Source organism: Lissotriton vulgaris, chromosome 2_1 (genome assembly GCF_964263255.1).
Source record: "Lissotriton vulgaris chromosome 2_1, aLisVul1.2, whole genome shotgun sequence".
NCBI lineage: Eukaryota > Metazoa > Chordata > Amphibia > Caudata > Salamandridae > Lissotriton > Lissotriton vulgaris.
This window is the reverse complement of record NC_141687.1, coordinates 752,859,097-752,879,891: the sequence shown is the minus strand read 5'-3', so window position 1 is coordinate 752,879,891 and position 20,795 is coordinate 752,859,097. Positions and strand designations below refer to the sequence as shown.

The 20,795-nt window shown below is 42.6% G+C and overlaps 1 protein-coding gene across 1 annotated transcript in view; it reads left to right on the top strand.

Moving 5' to 3' along the window:
• USH1C (USH1 protein network component harmonin) overlaps positions 1–20,795 on the top strand; it is a 697,039-nt gene that overhangs the window by 518,405 nt on the left and 157,839 nt on the right. Inside the window, exon 22 of the mRNA XM_086954146.1 lies at positions 6,291–6,353. Within this exon, the coding sequence (XP_086810272.1) occupies positions 6,291–6,353 (63 nt within the window). The remainder of the gene's footprint in view (positions 1–6,290; positions 6,354–20,795) is intronic.

The window sequence follows — 20,795 nt, the reverse complement described above, 5'->3', positions numbered from 1 at the left end:
CACCGAGCCAGAAGGTAGGACCACAGAGGACGAAGATGGAAACGCGCCCAAGGCACCGTGAACACCGTGGCCGCCATCAGACCTAGAAGGCGCAACCAAAGACGGACCTGGAAGGACCGACCCACCAGAAACCGATGTGCCAGGGAACACAGGGTTACAGCACGAGCCACTGGCAGGAAGACCTGATTCAAATCTGTGCGGAAACGCGCCCCTATGAACTGCAAGTCCTGAGATGGCAGAAGCTGGCATTTGGGGAGATTCAACAGGAACCCATGGTCCCGCAAGGCTGAACACACCAACCTCTGATCCCTCAGCAACAGATCTGCGGTGGGAGCATGCAGGAGCCAATCGTCCAGCTAAGGATAAACCATCATCCCCTGGAGGTGCAAGAAAGCCACAAACGGAGCCACCACCTTGGTAAACACCCTCGGAGCCGACCTGAGGCCGAAGGGAAGAACCATGAACTGATAATGCACCCCAGAAGACAAAACCGAAGAAAAGGACGAGAAAGCGGATGCACAAGCACGTGAAAAAAGGCATCCTGGAGATCCAGGGAGCACATGAAATGACCCTGGAGAACCAGGGGAATCACCCTCTGAAGGGTCTCCATCTTCAATGGAATCCGCATTACATACTTGTTCAGGGCTTTGAGATCTAGAACAAGATGAAACCCTCCAGTCACCTCAGGCACAAGAAAAATGATGGAGTAAAACCCCCGACCCAGCTCCCCCGGAGGAACCAACTGAACCGCCCCCTTGTCCAACAGAGACTGGACCCCCAGAGTCAGCTCCGCATGTCTGGACGGGCAGGACGGCCAAGGAGTCGGACAGACCCCTGAGTCCGGAGGCGGGCTGGAAAACTCCACCAGGAACCCCAAGCAGATTATGTCCAGGACCCACCAGTCTGAACATCCAAGGAGAACATCCAAGCCGGAACGAACAACCGAAGACGACATCCTACTAAGGATCCGACCTCGGACCCCAGATAGTCAGGAACAAGGCTTAGCAGGAGGGGACTTTGCCTTCTTGTCCCGACCCCGACCTGGCTGAAAAGGGCCAAGGCAAAAGCCGATGAAGCCTGCCCTCCAATTCAGCCCCAAATAACATGGAACCCTGAAAGGGCAAACGCAGCGCAGCAGACTTCTGAGCTGAGTCCGTCTTCCAATCCTTGAGGACCAAGTTCCGACGAGCAGCAATGCAAACACCCCCTAGAGGGCAGAGGCACGCACCACATCGAAAGAAACATCAGACAGAAACTCCACCTGACGCTCCACTTGAGTCAGAATATCAGAACAGTCAGTGTCATTATCCATGGAACCATACGAAGTCTTCAAGTCCGAAAGCAGAGACTGAGCAACATAAGTCCCGTAGATGCCAGCCCACAGAGCCAGATGAGAGCCAGAATAAACCTTACCCAGGGAGGCGTCCACTCTCTTGTCCACAGCATCACACACAACAGCATCCTCAGCCAAAGAAGTGCACCCCACCAGACTCCTCAGGAACAGAGTCCGACAAATCCTTGGCCATATCCTAAAGAGGATAGAGCTTAGCCATGAAGCGAGGAAGCAGAATACGATCTGGATCCTTCCACTCCCGATCCAAAACCTCCTTGACACAAGGATGGACATGCATAACCACAGGATCAGTGTACTGGAACTGACGAAGCAAGGAACCCCCAGAAGTACCCGGGACATCAGCAGCAGAGAACCCCATATTCGCCTTAACATGACTCAACAAGTCCGGCAACATGTCCTTATCCCCATATTTACCCTTAACCACATCACCCTCAATCCATCCATCCTCAGACCCAGAGGAAGAAGAAGAAGAAGGAGGCGGAGCACGATTGGACCTGGACATGGACTTGGATTTGGACCCGGACCTGGGACCCGCATCTCCAACAAAGTCTCTTTAATCAGCTCCTTCAATCTATCATCACCACCCCTGGAACGATGCCTGGACTGCGCAGGAGACGAGGACGAGGAAGAAGAAGAAGAGGAGGACTCCACAACATGCCTGCTCTTCTATGCATGTTTCCCCATGACAAGGCACCGGAAAGCAGCGAGGGACCGAAACCCACCACTCCCAGCAGGACACACAATGCAGAGCAGGACCCTCCAGAAGCCGGACCACAGGGAAGGCAATGGCCGTCAAAAAAAAAATGGCAAAAACAGCACCAGAGGGAAGTAAAGCACCTCACTCCCAGCAAGCCACAAAATAATGCAGGCATTGAATAGAAACACCAGAAATATAAAGAAAGGAACATCCGCTACGCGGTATTTAACAGCAAAGACCGGCAACATTACCCAAACACAGCCGCCAGCCGTCCTCGCCTTCGAAACGCCTGACTTCCTGCTTCAAACAAAGAAAGTCAGGCACACTCCGGAAGGAAGCGCCCCAGCCGCACAGGGGCCGCCGCACCACCAGAGCAACAGGAAAACACTGCCGAGACTCTGAAAAGCCCGGCATAACAGAGACTCGGATTGGAAACCCCTAGCACCAGCACAAGACAGAAAAAAAGAAAGAACTCCAGAGCAGCCAGGAGGCATCCACAGGGAACCCCTCAAGACCCGGCAGGAGGGGAAACCCAGAAGACCAGCCCCACCCGAAGCCCAGCAACAGGTAAGCCTCAGGAGCCAACAGGCTCCTGGATCCATGCAGAAAACAGTCGGAAGACAGAAAAAAGAACAGGAGGCATGCTGGGTACTGTACCCTTCTATACTCCCAGTAGGGAGGGGTGGGGGTACAAGGGGGGTACCAGCATTCCTGCTTTTCTTTTTTCTGTCTGGGAAATAGGTTATCTCATTTGTAAGTATGAAGGGGACGAGGACAGGAGGGACCAGGGGGTAATGTGGTACAAAAGAGGTGTTGTCTTGATGATTATTTATTTTGATCTATAATTATTCTTTATTGAGAAGTGTGAACATTTTTCGAAAAGAGCAACATTTAGAGTGGAAACAACAGTTTTGGGGAGGTAACACGTGCTCAAAAAGAATACCACTATTTAATAAATTAAGATTCGAAGTTTCAGTAATTTACCCCGAGCAGACCATCATTATCAATTACAAATTCACATAAGGATGTTCATCTCTTCCAATTAGCGTCTTCCATGATGGGATGTGACCTTCTGGCCAGAGCTGCCAACTTTGGAGCTGGGGAACCAGGCTTGAGCTTCAGCGTTGGCTCAACAACCTATGATTCTGAGCAAATCACTTAGCCATATGTATCAACACATTTCCCCATAGACACAGAATTGGCAAAACCCTTTGATACATCTGGCCCTTAATCTCCCAGTGCCTTCCAAAATGAATGTGCTCTTGTGTAACGTGACTGGTGCTCATGTAAATCGCTCCAATACCTTCATATTTGTGCTATATAAAACTGCAATAAATTAACTGTAATTGCGACCAGAGCTTAAATTGTGCCAGGGATTGCAGGTGGCGCCCACTGCACTTACCTCTTTCCTGTCTCACTCTCTAGCAGCACCTGCAGGTTTCCATTGTCCCTCCATGGTTACATAACACAGTCCCATCTTAATTAGTTATTTCGGCATGATTGTAACTTCTGACTTGTAGGTTAAATCAGGATTTCTGCAACAAAATGAAACCAATTAGCAGTCTCATGTGGAATACAAACCTCTGGTCTTGGTGTTACTCGCAGTACAGTGCAACATGCACACTGTGCTATTTCATAAGCTATTTCATTATAAATGAAGCTTTGGGGGCTACACTTAAGATGGTTCAGCAAGTGGTAGTCATCCAGAGAGATGCTGGTTGCACATATATCTGGGCAGTATGAGGCAAGTTTATCAAGGGGTTGCATCGCTTTCATGCCATGCAGCAGTGTGCAAAAGCAACGCATCCCTTAAGATGCGATTTATCAAGGCACGCAAGTCCACCTTGCATAGCCTGAGTGGCTTGATAAATCCAGAGTAATACAACGCAGCATTAATTGCTGCATCGCCTTACTCTGTCCCAGGGAGGCATTCCATGGTGGTGCGTGGGCGTTCCCATGTAAAACCCATGGATTTTGAGGCATTCCCAAATGTACAATAAGTGATAGACCTGGGAATGTGCCAAAATGCTATGCCTTCCCAGGTGAGGCGTAACGAGAAGAAATATGTTTACTTCTCCTAATTCGTTCCTCTTTCTATGTGTGCTGCTGCAGCACATATAGAAAAATGAAAATGCCTCAGAGGATTGTTTTGTGCAGGCTGCTTACAAAACAGGCGCCATTTCACCATGATGCAAAAGTGCCTGCATTGGTGCTAGGCAGCGCATTGCGCACCAGCGCTTGGAACAGACAGGAATGTTCCGCTTAATGGTAAGGCACCAGATTTCTGCCCTTTCCCTGTCACGCAGCACAGCAAGGTGGATTGCTGCACTGCTCTGCATGACATGTTGATAAATATGCCCCTAAGATCTTTAAACCCCTAAACTATCCTAAAGTGTATATCTGTTTCTGATCAAATTAGTAAGTATGCCATTCTGCTTTATTTACGTTTCTGTGTCAATTTCTTTCAGGGTCCAATTTTAAAAATAATAGATGTGTTCTGGTTGCTTTCCATTGCCTCTCCACCTACTCAGTCTTAACACTTCTCATCATCATTTGATTCCACTCCTGTCTCTGTGCGTCCTCCCAGTTTATGAGTTTCCCAAGTAAATTTTTTCAAGCTTCATTACTTTCTGGACTAGGAGGTATGCCCCAGATGTTTCACATTTTTATCCCCGGATTGATTCTGCCCCTCTAAACTTTGTATTTTGGGATGTTAGTCCACATTTCAATGCGGTTTTGAGCATGCTTTCAGCAACACTCTGAATTTTATTAAATTAGAGTACTATTTCTTCAAATTTGCAAACTGTTATTATAGCCTTATAGCCCGCCGTAGAGGGCTATACCGGCTATTAAAGGCCCTCTCCAGCGTTAAAGACCCCGAGCCGAAGGCGAGGGCCTTTAACAAGGGAGAGGGACTTTAATAGAGGTATAGCCCATCTACGAAGGGCTATAAGGCTATTAGAACATTCTGTCACTAGAGGACAGAATGTTCTAACAAAAAAAACAAAGCCTTTTGGGAGCTTGAGGGGATTGGAATCCCCTCAGGCTCCCTGAAGCCTTTGTTCACAGCCAGAGCTGTGAACAAAGAAACATTGGAATGTTGGAGTTCCAGGCTTATACCAGCCATTATAAGCCCAGAGCACTCCATTGTTTTCAATGGAGCTCCCAACATTCCAATGTTCTAATATTGCTAACATAGTAATGCACGAAAAGAAAATATTTGATTATAGCCTTATAGCCCGCCGTAGCGGGCTATACCGGCTATTAAAGGCCCGCTGAATCGCTAAAGGCCCGAGCCGAAGGCGAGAAACTTTAACGAGACAGCGGGACTTTAATAGCCGGTATAGCCCTGCTACGAAGGGCTATAAGGCTATTAGAAACATTCTGCCACTAGAGGGCAGAATGTTCTAACAAATTAAACAAAGGGTTCTCGAAGTTCGAGGGAATATAAATCCCCTCGAACTTCGAGAAGCCTTTGTAGAACATTGGAATGTTGCTCTGCGGGCCTTTACCGGCCCGTAGAAGCAGGGAGCACTCCATTGTCTGCAATGGAGATCCCAACATTCCAATGTTCTAATACAAGAGAAATCAAGTGAAGCTCTCTGGAACCATTTGGGAAAAGTCCGGACTCATTCTGGAGTGCGAAGAGTAGACGTGTTGTCCCATAAACCACGGTTTATACGTCATATATGACACCTCCTGTTTTTTGACGTTAGGATGCATCTCCTTCCTCCCGTAGACTCTCACGCCCTTGTTGATCCTTTTACAGTCGTACGTTTTTAAAATGTTTTTTTTTCTTCCTCAAATGCAACATTTCCACCGTCGAACACGGACACAACACTCTCTTTCCCATGATAAAACGACATACTAGCATACGCTTTCATAAAACGGGAACACATCCTAAGCACATAAACCCTCTTAAGCACATAAGCGCTCTATGACTGAATGTTTTGAGCGATAATTTTACTAACATATGACCAAGTTAAGAGTGACATAAGAGGAAGCGCTTTAAATACCAGCCATGAAATCTCAAGGAAAGAGGATTTGTATTTCATTTTCAAAATGACTTTTATATCCAGAAGTAAAAAAAAATCAAATAAATGAACATTAAAGAGAGGCTCGAAAAGCCAGTCACAAGTTAGTGGAAACTCTATGTTGTTTGATTTGTGTATATAAATGCATTGTACTGTCCTTTTATTTTAAGACAATGTAACCAGACCGACTGTATTTATTTTGCAGCAACCGGAGATGTTAAAACGGATGGTGGTTTACAATAACTCATTTAGGTCGAACAAAAAACAAGTAATAACGCTTATATTTTCGTTCCCTGTGTGTGGTGCTCTTTCTTGTTTGGGTTGTTAACATATTCTACACTACTTTCCTTCTGTTTTTGTTACTATTTGTTGCCTGGGCTAAGAGCTTGCACAGGGTCAGCCGTAATTGCTCAAAGCAGAGTGACTGCTGTCTTCTGGGCTGTCTTTAGGCGCCCATCCTCTCTCCGCTATGAGATAGTGCACGTCTTTGTATTATCTGTAATGCATGCGTTTGCTGTGTGCATGAATAGACGCTCAACCTTTCAGCCCTCTGCTTAAAACTCTAATGGAGTGCCCATGGTGCTGGCACAGTGCCCATGCCATTGTTTGCTTCTACTGTCATTGTGTATTTTCAATGAACTGGTAAGTATAAGATAGATTTGGAAGGCACATATGTAACCACTTTTTCTATGACAGACACAGTTTGCTGTCAATTATCACCATTAGTCTACATTTGGTCCTCAGGAACAGCGCAAGCCCCTTAGATGGAATGAGCTGAGAATATTACTGCACTAACAAATACCGTAACAAACACCCCGTTATTAAAGTATTGACTGTTAACATGAATCTACACTTTGGCCTTGCGGTCGGAAAGTGGATATTTAAATCAACACATGGTGGTAATAAAATGCCTCTTTTTTCTTGATAACCTCCATTTTCTTTTGGACTGATACTACTGCTTTTGTGACTCTTTGGATTGGGACGCAGCTAACTAGGTCCCAGTGCATGTGCTCTGATCCCTAAAACATATTTAAATTGCCTATATTCCTAATTGGCATGTTTATTTACATTCTTATGAGACCCTAGTACATGGTAAAAAGTGTAACATGGCCTGTAAGTTAAATGTCACCAGTGGACTGCAGTTCATATTCTGCCACCACTAAAGTGGCAATGCACACCATGATTGCAAGCCTGCCATCAGTAACCTGACTGGACAGGTTTCAACTGCAAATTTGACCTGTCAAAGTAACCCCTTTTGGCGGGCCTAAATCCTACTTTTCAATATTCTTAAGTCAATCAGTAGTAAGCCTCAATGCAAAATATTTAAAAGCAGGGCATGTCAAATGTTAGTACATTTTTTGTAACCTCTCCTTACTGTAACAAAGCACCAAAAGGTATTTTCACGGTAGCAGGGTTAGCAGTTCAATAAGAAAGCCTTGGGGGTTAATATTAAAATAAATAATGTTCTCTCTGCCTAGGAACGAGCTAAAAAGTGAATCATTTAATTTTTGCTAAATATTTATTACAAATCCAGTTCATTGGCAATGTTGGATATGTATGAAACATTTTACAAGGGTGCTTTTTAAAAAATACACTTTTCCTGCCTAAAGCCTCTAGAAGCACACTTGCATGAGCTTCCGAATGTCAACCAAGAGCTTAATATCTCCCTGATGAGGTGTGAACTAGCTCTAAGAGCTGAGAGAAAGACCTTGGGTTTGAGGAAGAGTTGACCAATCTTTTACAGGATGGCTCATGGGGCTGCGCCCAGCCCATTATATATATATTCAAAGTATGCCTACCTTGTCATTGCCAGATGTAGCACCTGCGCTGGCATCCCTTTTGGTTTCCTTGTCAGACTGTCCCTAAACCCAGCAGGATGGGGAACTGCCCCAGAACTGATTAAGAGTGACCTAAAGAAGAGGTTGCCATTTCCATAGCCACAATTCTGGGTACGTACAGGAAGCTCTGCACAGTTGAAGAACGGTTCTGCCATGGTGGTTATGGGTAGAGAAGTGCAGTGTGGGATTGTTTGCTGTTAGGCAAACAGGAACTGCTACAAAAGTGGGTAGAATTTCCCCTGGAATCTTTTCCTTCTTGGTTAGGGAGGGGACAGAAGTCACCTAGATTCACAAGCTCTTGGCAGGCATAAAGGTGGCACCCCTGGGTACCTTCTTCAGAATACTGCTGGACCCGTGGAAGAAAGAAAAAGGGCAGCACCTGCTGTTTTGACCTGTGAGGAGAATTCAAAAGCCTGGACCAGTTCCTACTTGTATCCAGGACATATAAGTGGAAGCCAAGGGTCAGTTGTCTGACCTCCATTTAAGTCACAGGAACACAAAGCTGCAGGAAGCCCACCTTCCTAGAAGAGTCCAGCTGTCCATTTTCGACTGGACCTGTCCTGAACCCTGCCGGTAGCTTCGGTTAGAGTGAGTGCTAACCCTTAAGTGCTGTTCCTGAGGTCCTGGAACACCTGAATTTTGTCAGAATATGCACCTCCTGCCTAACCCTAAAACTGGGGACTTAGAAACATTTTCAAAACATTTTGCCTGGAGAACTGACAAATTACTGGCACCAGATTGCTAAGTCGATTTTTCAAGGGTGCATCACCTGTGACCTGCGTTTACCACTGCTCCTGCTGCATTGTTCTCTGCTGCAGCAAATCAGTTTTAGTGGGCCTGACGTCATCAGACATACGCCATTTAACCCTCTTCAGCCCAAGCCTGCAGCCTTGTTCTGCTGGAGGATTTCAAGGTCTAGGAAATCTGCTAAGCCTGAAAGTAGCAAGGTTCCCCGGGCCCAATGCTGAGTTCCAGAGGATTGACGTCGACAACTTCCATGGTGTGAAATCCTGACATTTCCCGCTCAAAGTTTTTCCTGTCTTCATTGACGGCTTCACCAGGACTTAAATTAGCAGCAACGTGTCATTCACAATCTGTCTTCAGGTCTGGCCAGTTGCTTTGCCCACCTGAAGATTCTACCAACTCAGAAAATGCATAAGTCTGAAGGTAACCATATAACGCGGATCAACCTGGTCCAAGTATCTGCCCCACCCTCCATCTTCACTGGCCTCAAACCATATCCTTGTCCTGGTTCAGCTTGACCCCCTTGGTTGCTCAGTTGAGTTTCTTGGTGCTATTTTTATTTAAAATGTTCAATGTTCATATCACTAATTCCCCTTATTGGATTTTTTCTGTTTCCGTGTCATTTTGCTCATTAAAATATTCTCAATTTCTTTTAAATTGGAGTTAGTTATTTTGTTCTGTTTTTGTTTTTTTAACTGTTTTGGTACTTTGAAATGCTTTACACAGTACGTTAAGTTAAGCCTGTCTGCTCCGTGCCATAGAGGCCCAGGCTGAGCCCAGGTTTAAATTAATAAAACCTTTACTTGACCTAACAAGAATAGTGAAATCATTAGTTGTGGTGGACTACCATCCACCCCACAAATAACCCTCTTTTTCACAGAGGTGTACAGTTGCATAACACTAAATAATAAGCATTTAATAAATATTAATCTTCAATAATATCTCCTTCAGTACATCACACATCACTGCATTATCATAGTGAAAATATATTTACTATTCTTCACTCAATATCTACTTACCTATACTTCCCATGCAATGCAGTGGTTAGATTGTTGTGGTAGATGCAATTTATTTATGATGCAATATAAAGCATTCAATATAAAGAGGGTGTACCAGTTGTGTCTGTTCACCAAAACACATCAACTAATTAAGCCTGGTTTAGGTCAGACTCAACTAGTGAAACCTAATTTAATTGGTCACAGAACATGATAAAGGCAATAGGTCACTAAATATATTGGATATGAGTAAGACTGGTGATGAGAAGGAACCTTGGGCATGATTTGAGAGTATACAAGGCTGTGGTGTGGAGCACTTAGTATCAATGAATGTGTAGAAGTTGTGTAGTGTAGTTCCTATATTCCCAATAGGCTCTGCGCATTGGAATAACATAAACAGCAGTGTAGACGTAGGACTGAGGTCATCTAGGTCTCTACTGACTATGTTAGACTTAATTAGTTTTGCCAGCTATCTCAGAGGTCACTAGAAACTTTCTCGAATGTTCAGGAAAGGGCTAACTGTCCTGATTTAGACAAGAAGGGATTCGTTTCTGACAACCGCATAAACATGACAACTTTGCTCCCTCAGAATAAAGAGTATATCTCTAGAGTTGTGTGAAAACAATAGACAACTATTTCACTCAGTCAATCGTGCATGCTAAGTTCACCAGAGTGCAGAGAAATAGAGAGACGGGCGTTTTCAATAAAAGGTGTTATTTTATTGAGCAGTCTTCTTTCTCATGCAAGAGAAATGAATTGTCACAATTGCAATACTTATTATAAAGTAAATTGCGTACAGTAAAAGTAGTATTATGAAAGAATACTGTAAAAGCATTGATATGGTTTCTTAGCCATATGATACTTTAAAACGGATAAAATATTTACATACATAAAAACATTGACTAACAAACTCAACTGGTGCTTCTAAGATACGCCTACCCCGGTGTACCTGACCTAAGCCTAATACGTGGGAAGGAGTAAGTAAGTTGCAGTTCTAAGTTAAGTTAGGTTTTTGCCAAGAATCTGAATCAAGAATTCTCTCTAAGGTTTTAATCAGCTCCGTACCTTGGTTATAGAATGAAGGAGGTCTTGTATCTCATTTCTCAGGACTCGATCTCCCAGCAACCTGCGAGGGTGACTTGGGAACACCGGAGCTGGATTTTCTCAGATAGAGAAAAAGACAGCATCTCTCTCAGTGCGTCAAAGGGAGGGGCGGTTTTCTTCGGCTTTGGCAACAGCTGGGCTCCCGGGCAAGTAGAATGTCGCTCTGCTCCCACCACCGTGTGTTCGCTTAAGGGAACGTTGGTATATTTATACCTGAAAGGTGCCGGGTTTGACGTAAGGTTGGACATAAGACGTCACTAAGAACTATCAGTTCTTTCTGGACTCCAGGAGTTCTTGTGCAAATCAAAACAAAAGCAGGTGGTATTCCCGGGCTGCTGGAGGCTTGGTTTGTTTAAAGAACGCGTTGTGCTTTCTAGGAGTCTATGGGAGTAGCCTTGCCGTGTTTGGACTGCATGGGCTATTACTAAATATGGATATGATTCCTATGCCTTTATAAGGATATTATTTGTTGTAACCACATAAGGGCATGAATCGGGAATATCGAATTAGGGTCCTAGATAGAAACACAGCACCTACTCCACTTATTAATGTCCATCATTACTAAATAAGCAATATTAAACATATAACGATGCATGTGTGTTTTCCAACCCACCCCAAAATACATAAATTGCTTTTGAAATGGTGTATGGTTTATACACAAAAATGAGTATTGGTACTGTACGCTTTCAAGCCGGGTTATCATTCAGTTAAATGCATATATATATCAGCTGAACGAATTGCGAAAATTAAACATGAAATGGCTCTGTATGCAGAAAAGAAGGTCGAGACCATTTCATCACATATATACACTATACTGTACATGTGCTAGAGGCTGAGGTAAAATATTGTCTCTAATGTCGCGAAAAATAGAAGCTCTGTTCTCTAAGAATAGTTCTACTTTAAGCAGGGTACCATGTGCCAGAAAAAAGGTAAATATTTTTGATGTGAAAGAAAAATAATTTCGCTTTCAGGGAAAAAAATAGTTCCAAATGTTTTCAGTAGCTTTGTTGAACAAAACTGAAGGCCGAATTCAGAGTTCAGGGAACGCTGTGTGCTTCTTGTTTTTAAAAGTTATTCTTGTTGTTCAGGGGAGAACATCATATCAGACAGGCTTGCAAAAAATTGGTCTACAACATCAGGTGAAAGTTCGACCAAGTTTGAAAATGCTGTAACTGTGCAATTGTGAGCGTGATTGCTATCATCGATGTTTGGATCAGCAATGCTCACAGTAGTTGTACCTGTTTGGTGCTGCTTTCCTCTTGTACTTCACCAACACCTACTCGTAATGGTGAAGTCTCAATGAATGCCGTCATCAAAATAGGTAGCCGCTGTGGACATGAGTCGTTACCGGACCTAGCAAAGTATCGATATCCATTGGTACTGCTGATGGTAGTGTAAGACAGATGTCCAACACGCATTCTTCTCCGCATAGCAGACTTCAAAGCACAGGTAAGATGCAATCTTGCCAGATTGGTCTGAATGAAAGAAAACAAGTTGCACTCAGATCTCTTAGCCGGGCTAATCCGAGGACTTTAGTGATTTTTTCTCGGTAGCGTATTGCTAGGATCGTTTCTTCCATCGTTGCTGGAGTCTTGTCTGTGGCTTGGCTTGCCATATCGGAGCAGAAGGAACAAAAATAAAATTCCTGCTACGAGTCCCAAAATTAAAGGTAGGCCGCCAAAGACAGAATGGACAAAATTCGGGAAGATGCCCAGAACTGTTTCAAATGGTGTTAACAGTCTCGAAAAAATTGTCTTAAATACATGTGCGATGCCACTGGTATCAGACATGTTTAAAATTTGACTTAACATTGCTACGAAATGCACAGGGCAATTTGTCGATAAAAGGGTATGTATCGCTGCCGTTGTCCTTTCAACTTGCAGATCATACGTTTCTTTGGATGAGGTCAAAGGCACAGTCGTCTGTAAAAGAATAGACTTCATTCTGCTTAAAGTATCAATTCGAATAGAAGAGATATTCACATAAGGCCATATTGCCGCCTCCATGTCTGGATTGCTGTTTGGATACAATACTTGCATACAGCAAATGACCCTGGAAGTAACGGTTACGAGATAGGATTCTCCTGGCACCATTCCACAACAGCTGTAGTCATTTATTAGAACGTAGCTGCCGTTGGATAGCTGTCTGAAAAAGGGCTCTATCTCTGTTGCAGGAGTGCCTTGAAGGTGACATGAAAGGTTATTTGAAGACCCTTCGCAGGCTCCATGCAAGTTAATACCTTGACACAGAAGTGTACCGCTTAGTGATTTTTTACAATTATTATAACTAAGGAATACCTCCTTTTTCCCTTCACTATAACATTTGGGTGTGTAAGGTAAATCCCAGGTTGATTTGATGTATCCTTTATCCAACTTTTCATACCGGCCTACTGGTATATATTCTTGGCAATATTTAAACTGGAAAGTTGTTATCGGAATTGTAATTGTTCCGTGTATTATCCATTCAATGACAGGTCTCTCTGACATTGTCAATGGTAATCTCTCAGGTTTTTCAATGCTCAGAATCGTATAGTCTGCTCCTTTTTATGCCAAACTGATTTGTTTATCAGTAAGGTTAAAGATAGAAAACAATGACGTTGTGTTGATTGAATGCCATGGCACATAGCCTGAACGTAGGTTTTGCAACGTCCAGCCAAGCTGTACAATAGAACGCAATTGGGACTGACCATGTTGTAACATTAGCAAGTCTTGCTCTATTATATCAAAGGCAGACGATACAATGTTGTCCAGTGAATATATTCTGGAGGACAGACTCGTTAACCCATTGTCCACTACAGAAAGTGATTTTTCCAAATTCATACGATCAATTTCTCGTATCCTTTCTGCTGTTTCAATTTGCATTACTTTCCAAGCTTCGTTGTATACAGCATATATACCGGCTGCTATGAAACGTTTTTGACGCTATTTGCGAGGTCCCATTATGAAATCTCGCAAGTCAGCACCTTTTTTAACCCCTTGCCCGTGGCCGGAATTCCGCTCCTGTGCGGCACAATCCGATCGTGGGCGTGGTCATGACGGCCGGGAGCCGTCATCAGCACACGAGCACTGTGTGCCATGACGGCTCCTGGCCGTCATCAGCATGGAAGGGGTTAAGTAAAGTCAAGTGTTGCTTAATTTCAGCCAGTGTGGATTTCTGTAGCCATTCAAGGCATAGTGTCCCTACACCGTATGTTGTAACTATCCCTGGAGGTTGTCTCTGGGAATATCTTGGGTCTGGCTGGGTCAGTTTGAACCCCTGTGTTTTGTTCAGGAATCTATCTTGACAGTTATTTGTGTCTGTGGGCCAGATTAACCATTTTTTCCAATCAGGATTTGTTCTGTTTTGGTGAAAAATATGAGATACGTCTATTTCCACTTCCGCAGTATTATTACTATCAGGTATGGGCTTTGGAATTGACGGTTTATTTAAGTCTTTTATCTTAGCTAAACCAAGACAAGTAGTTTGATGAATGGTATCATTCAGGAATATTATTTGTTCTGGGATCATGCAGGCTCTAAATAATGCTTCTAGTCCTCGTACCTGCCAGTCTTTTGTACCCCAGATGGTTTTTGTTTCAAGGTTATTTTTCCAAAATTCAAAACCAAATGTAGACATTTTGTCATAAAATTTTTCAGAATAAATCAATTTAGTATTTGTCAACATTGTTTTCATTCCTGTCTTATTTAACATTTTAAAATAAAACGTTTCTGGATCACTGTTGTTGAACCCTGAGAAGTATGGAAATTTCTCATAAAATGTCTCCGAACTTCCTTTTGGTGGAGTTGGACAATATTCTCATTGATTATAAGAAAAAACATTTCTAGGTTGAGCAGATTTATGCAAACAGTGATGTCCATAGTGATTTTAACAGTATAATTCTTCATAATTTGATGAACCCTGCAAATAATTATGTTCTGTGAATTTAGCTGACATTACTAAATCTGACATCATATTATTAATACTTTTAAAATCCCAATCACAGAGAAAGAACTTGGTATCACAAAGTCACTTAAGGAAACCTTAAACTGGTGTGGATACTTCAAGAGTTCAATCGGGCCATAGATTTCATAATCAGTTCTGTCCCATGCTATCCCACCGGGTTTTGATTGGCTGTGATGTTCACTGATGATAGTTCTCTTTTCTCGATGTGAGAGGATCTGTGAGACTTTAGGACCAAGTTGATGTTCTGGCTTGCTGTGTTCATTGTACTATATTTTCCATAAATGAATTTACCCAAAATTAAAATCATGATGAGCCAAAGCAAGAGAAAAAGTACACCTAACACAGTCCAAAATTCAATCCATGGTGAAATCAGATTTGTTTCTTTTAGTTGGTGAAAAAGTTCGGTCATTTTTCCTTTGAAAGTTTTTGTTGCTGGCTTATCTCCATGTTCACTTGGATCATCGGAAAAGTCATCAAAGTTGATAAAGTAGCCAGATGCAGTTCGTCAGGGGATTACTCTACAAACAAAGTAAAAGAATCAACGTATCAAAATGATGTCCACAACTAAATCAATGCATAGATAATGAGAAAATGGGGCTGCCCGTGAAGTGGTGCGGCCTCCGGGAGACCCGTGCACATTGGACGCTTTACCAGCGTTGACCCACATTTGCATGCCGGCACTTGAATTCATGACCTAATCACGATTGCGAGCACACGCCGTGACGCTTGTAATACCATTGTTCTCATCCCTGTTTCTTTCATTCGGATAGATGCATGTTAACTTGGGAAGCCGCACCACTTCACGGACAGCCCCATTTTATTTCACGTAGACCAATACACTGCTCCCACAACTTTCACAGAAGGGTTGGTATGGACCTTTCCTTTTCCTCACCTTTCCATATCGACATTGTTGTTTCTCATTATCTATGCATTGATTTAGTTGTGGACATCATTTTGATACGTTGATTCTTTTACTTTGTTTGTAGAGTAATCCCCCTGACGAAGGGCGGGGCCCGAAATGCATCGGGATTTGTTGTGATTTAACATACGTCATTGATCAACAATTTATGAATACCAACCACGCAATGAACTACTATTAAGCCATGAACTAGCAATGAGTTTAATAAACCGTGAATGTTGGGATAACACTAATTTGTGTAAGAATTGAACTATTGGTATACCCTTGATTTATGGAAGAAGACCGCTGGTCACCACAGTTGTGCTTAGAGGTGTTCTCTCCCGAGAGGGGGAGCTGTGCAATAGTTTATATAGTTCGAGTTTACATCATTGTAAACAGGTATATCTTCATGAACTGTTGTAATTTGAGTTTCAAGAGGCACAAGTTCCATGGCTTTGTTGCATACTCCTTTTTTATTTACTGCAGGTTTATCGAATGTGATTAGTCTCCCAGTTTGAACCTCTTGGATTGTAGCAAAGTTTGGTCTTCTGCTATTTCTTGGTAGTCCACTGGGCCTGCTATTTATTATCGGCCATATGTTTGTGGTTTCACCAGGTCGATGGAAACAATTCTGTTTTCCTTTTTACCAGCAAGTGGCGGTAGTACTACTGATCTTGTTCTGCTGACAGCTAAGACAGGTACTGCTTTTCTGTAAGAAGGCCCAAATTCCTTCTTCACAGCGATCTTTTCTCTGACCAGATCCCCAATCTTTGGAATCCAGAGAGTTCTTGCAGGGACAGGTGCTTCTTCAGTGGTTATTGGCTTACATTTTATGTTACTTAAACTCTTTCTTGTTTCATTCAAGTCCTGTAAAACAGCCAAACGATCTTTGATATCAAAGCTTTTTTCTTTTACCACTGGAGTTTGACGATCCAAATCCTGGATAATCATTCTAGTACCAAACAAAAGTTCATACAGACTGATACCTCCTAGAGAATTTCTTGGCGTGTTATTAAGACTACGTTGGACACTTATTAGATGTTTGACCCACCCGTCACCCGAACCTAATACCCTCGCTGTTATAGATTGCTTTATGTCAGGGTTTTTTCTTTCCACTACCGCATTTCCCTAAGGATGGAAGGGAGAAGAGTACCGCAATGCAATGCCCATGCTGGTCATGGCCTCTTTGTAAGCTTTAGAGCTAAACGCAGGACCCTGGTCAGAATGTAGCATGCCAATTGCGTATCTGCCGATAAAGACTCGCAAATCTTTTATAACAGTTCTGGCGTCAGCCGAGCGCTGGGGCCACATCCAAATGAATCTCGTCTTAATAATTATGGGGCCGCATTTGTCCGGTCGGACGTCTGTGCACAGATAGCCTGATGCTGTCTAATAGTGGTGTCTGGGCTGGTGCTTGTTCCAATTCACAACTGCGATCTCTGTCTACGCTCATTCCAGGCCACCAGTACTCTGATTGTAATTCTATCAGAGATTTCAGGATCTCTTGGTGCCTCAGACCCAAACCCATGTGTGATTCTTGTATCAAGAAGATTTTCCGGTTCGTGATTGGAATTACTCTATCCCCCACTCCAGGGATTCGAGCAAACAGAACGGAGTTTGCATCAATTATGTATGTTATATTGAGTGGATAGTTGAGAGATAATTCCGCTTAAAAGCCTTTTAATGAGGCTTTTGCTGCCAGCATGGTTTCTCCATCTATTTGTTTTTGTGAACGCTTTTTAGTAGCTACGGAGGCCGGTTGACCAGCCGCCGCTGTGGCTCTATCAGCCAATGAATTCCCTGCAACGTGAACGCCATCACGTCGATCACTCAGTGTATGTATCACGTGAGTCTTTTGTAGTTCTTTCTGCAAAAGAACTACTTGTTCCCAAAGCGTTTTATGCTTTATTGTGGCCCCTGTGTCATCTTTGTAACCGTTTTTGCTCCATGTCTGTATGTCACTATTGTATGATTTGACGCAATATTGTGAATCGCACACTATCAGTGTGGGGAATTCGCGATCCGCATTTTCAAGCGCCATCTTTAGAGTTCTTATTTCAGCTCGTTGAGCCGAACAGTTTCTGAATGATTCAGTTTTGGTAATCATCGGTCGGAATTTACCAGAGTGCCAGCGAACTTTAACAATCGCGCACGCTGCATTGTACGATTTTTTATCTACATCATAATCGTGTGCAAATCTGTCTTTGTAGATCACAGAGGTGTATTGTTCTAGAGGCATGATTTCGGTCGGCAGAGGATATTCTTGTTCGTATTCTAGATTCTCTAGCTTTTTCATATTCGGATCTAATGCCACAGTTTTTAGATTGTGTGGACTTCTCAATGCCTCAATGGCTGATTCTGCTGTAAAAACAGTTATTCTCTTGCCTTGGGCTAGGGTTCTTTCTCTTGCTACAGCAGTCTGAATCGCTGTCAGAATTTTTTCTGTCGAACTGAATTTCATTTCAGCTTGTGTGTACAAGTGTGATTTGTAAGCTATAGGTACCGTTTCTCCCTCATTAGAGGTCAGGTATGTGAATCTGCATCTTCCTGGGATTACAAGGTTGTGTACATTTTCGCGTGTTTGCAGTTTTGTTTTAGTTAACATGTCTGTCTATAATAATCTTAAAATTTCTGTGTGTTTCTGAGTCCAATTTATTGGTTTGAAATCAGGTTTTATTAATTCATAGAGAGGTTTAACCCTTTCTGCATAATTTAGAATGTATGTTCTTCCGAAATTCAGGAAACCTAGTATTGATTGTAAATCTTTCAGCGTTTTTGGTGCTTGGAGTACTGCAAACTTCTCTAAGAGGTTGTCTGCCAGGCTTTTGCCTTCACTTGATAATTCATATCCTAAAAATAGGACAGTTAGGTGGGCAATTCTTGATTTTTTTAAGTTGAATTTGTAACCCTCTGACGCGAACCCAAGTATTATGGTGTTCACTCTTTTTAAGTGAGTCTCCAAGTCATCGTCTGTAAGATAGATGTCATCAACATAGGATAATGCCTCATCATCATATATTTGTAGTAACTCTGTTACCCTTGCTGAAAATAATCCTAGGCTATTCTTGAATCCCTGTGGGAGTCGACAAAATTGTGTTGAGCGACCCCATTATTGAGAAAGCGGTTAAATACCTGCTTTCAGGTGCAATGTTTTGACAGAAGAATCCATTAGAGATATCTAATGTTGGTTTATATTTTTTGCGCACGATGTTGTTCATTAGTACTGCACTGTGTGAGTTTTGTACTGCAAATGTTTTACAGCAGGAGTTTAGGTGTTTGTAGTCCAAAACTAGACGATATGAATCATCTGGATTGGAGACAGGAAACAAAGGATTGTTCATTTGTGAGGTGCATGTTTCAATCACCCCCTGATATTCAAGTTGATCTAAAATCTCCCTGACTTGCTTTTTAGCTTCTTGTTTCACTGGGTACTGCCTTTGTGCAGTGGGTTGATTTTTTAACTGGATTTTGTGGTGAGGAGAGTCCTCATCCCATCCTACATGATTTTTATATAAAGCAGGAGCTTGGGCCACTGCCCATTTTCTTGCAAATGTGTATTTTTTATGAATTGGAATATGATTTGAGAAGGCAGGCATAATCATTTCTTCTAAGACGTATCCCTAATGGACCATTACGGATGTCCCCTTGGGCACACCTAGTTCTCCTCCCTTTCAATCAGAGGATTCCACACGTTTTTGTTCATTAGTGAAAAACGTTTTTGTTTATTGTTTTTGAATTATTTGTTTTCTTTATGCTTGTTTCATGAATATTTTACAACGATTTCATCATCATTTCCACATCAGTGACAGAGATTCATTAACATTCCAATGCATTTCGGGTGTGCCGAATCGCCCTTCATCAGGGGTTGAAAGCCGTAGTTCCAACTGAGTATGGATTCCCTGATGAAGGGCTATTCGGCACGCCCGAAATGCATTGGAATGTTAATGAATCTCTGTCACTGATGTGGAAATGATGATGAAATCGTTGTAAAATATTCATGAAACAAGCATAAAGAAAACAAATAATTCAAAAACAATAAACAAAAACGTTTTTCACTAATGAACAAAAACGTGTGGAATCCTCTGATTGAAAGGGAGGAGAACTAGGTGTGCCCAAGGGGATATCCGTAATGGTCCATTAGGGATACGTCTTAGAATTCATTAATCAGGCGTCCAGGGACTTTGGTCGCCACCCACGGAAGCACCCAAACATTTCTAAAGAAAAATAGAAATTGAAGCTGTGCACTCATCCAACTGTTTTGCATAATCATTTCTTCGCCATGAGGGCACTCCCTGACAAATTCTGGTGGCCAGTCTTTTTCAGCTAACAGGATGTCATAGCCTTTCGAAAGGTTATCCCAAAAGAGACCTTATATTTTCCTAGTTTTATTTCCCTCTATACGTAATGTTATTTCGAATAATTTATGGGGTTTACTAACTCTGGTGTCTGCAGTTTCCACTTGAATGTATTCATTCGTGTCCACTGTCTCCAGAAGATTCATCAGGATCTTGCGAGCTATGGTCACTTCTGCTGCGCTGTCTAGCATTGTCTGGGCCCACTCTCTGTTTTACAGTTGTGTCCTCAGAATCCTCGGCATGTTTAATTATAATACTGGCTACATTCTTCTTTGGATAATGTAATTTTTTACTTTGATGAGCAGGTTCCTGATCTTTGGACTTGACATGCTCTTCTTTGTGTTCTGACCGTCCTCTTCTTTCCGATTTCTGTGAGGAAGTCTGAAAAGATCGAGAGGGACGTGTATCAATATCTTGATATCTGTCAGGTTTTCTCAATTTATCCCTATCTCTAAGGTTGTATCTTTTCTCAGAAGGTTCCCTTTGGGGAGACTTGCCTCCTCGGCCAGGAGATATTTCTCTCCGTTGAGGAGACCTTCCTCAGGACTGGAATCGTTTTTCCTTGGGAGTGGATTGCTTATTGCCATCCCAACTCTTTTTTGGAGTGTTTAGATTATTTTTAATAAATGTTTTTTCAGGATTTTCAGTTAGTTGGGGTTTTATTGGTTTCCCACCCAAACTATCTCTTCCTAGTTCTTCATAGGATTTTTCTATGATTCTGGCAAGTTCAAAAGATTGGTCTGTTATATCTGTCTCCTTCAAATTTTGCAGGTACATTATATCGTCCCTTGCCAATTGAACTAATTCTCTATATGCCTTTGTTAATTCTTTTAG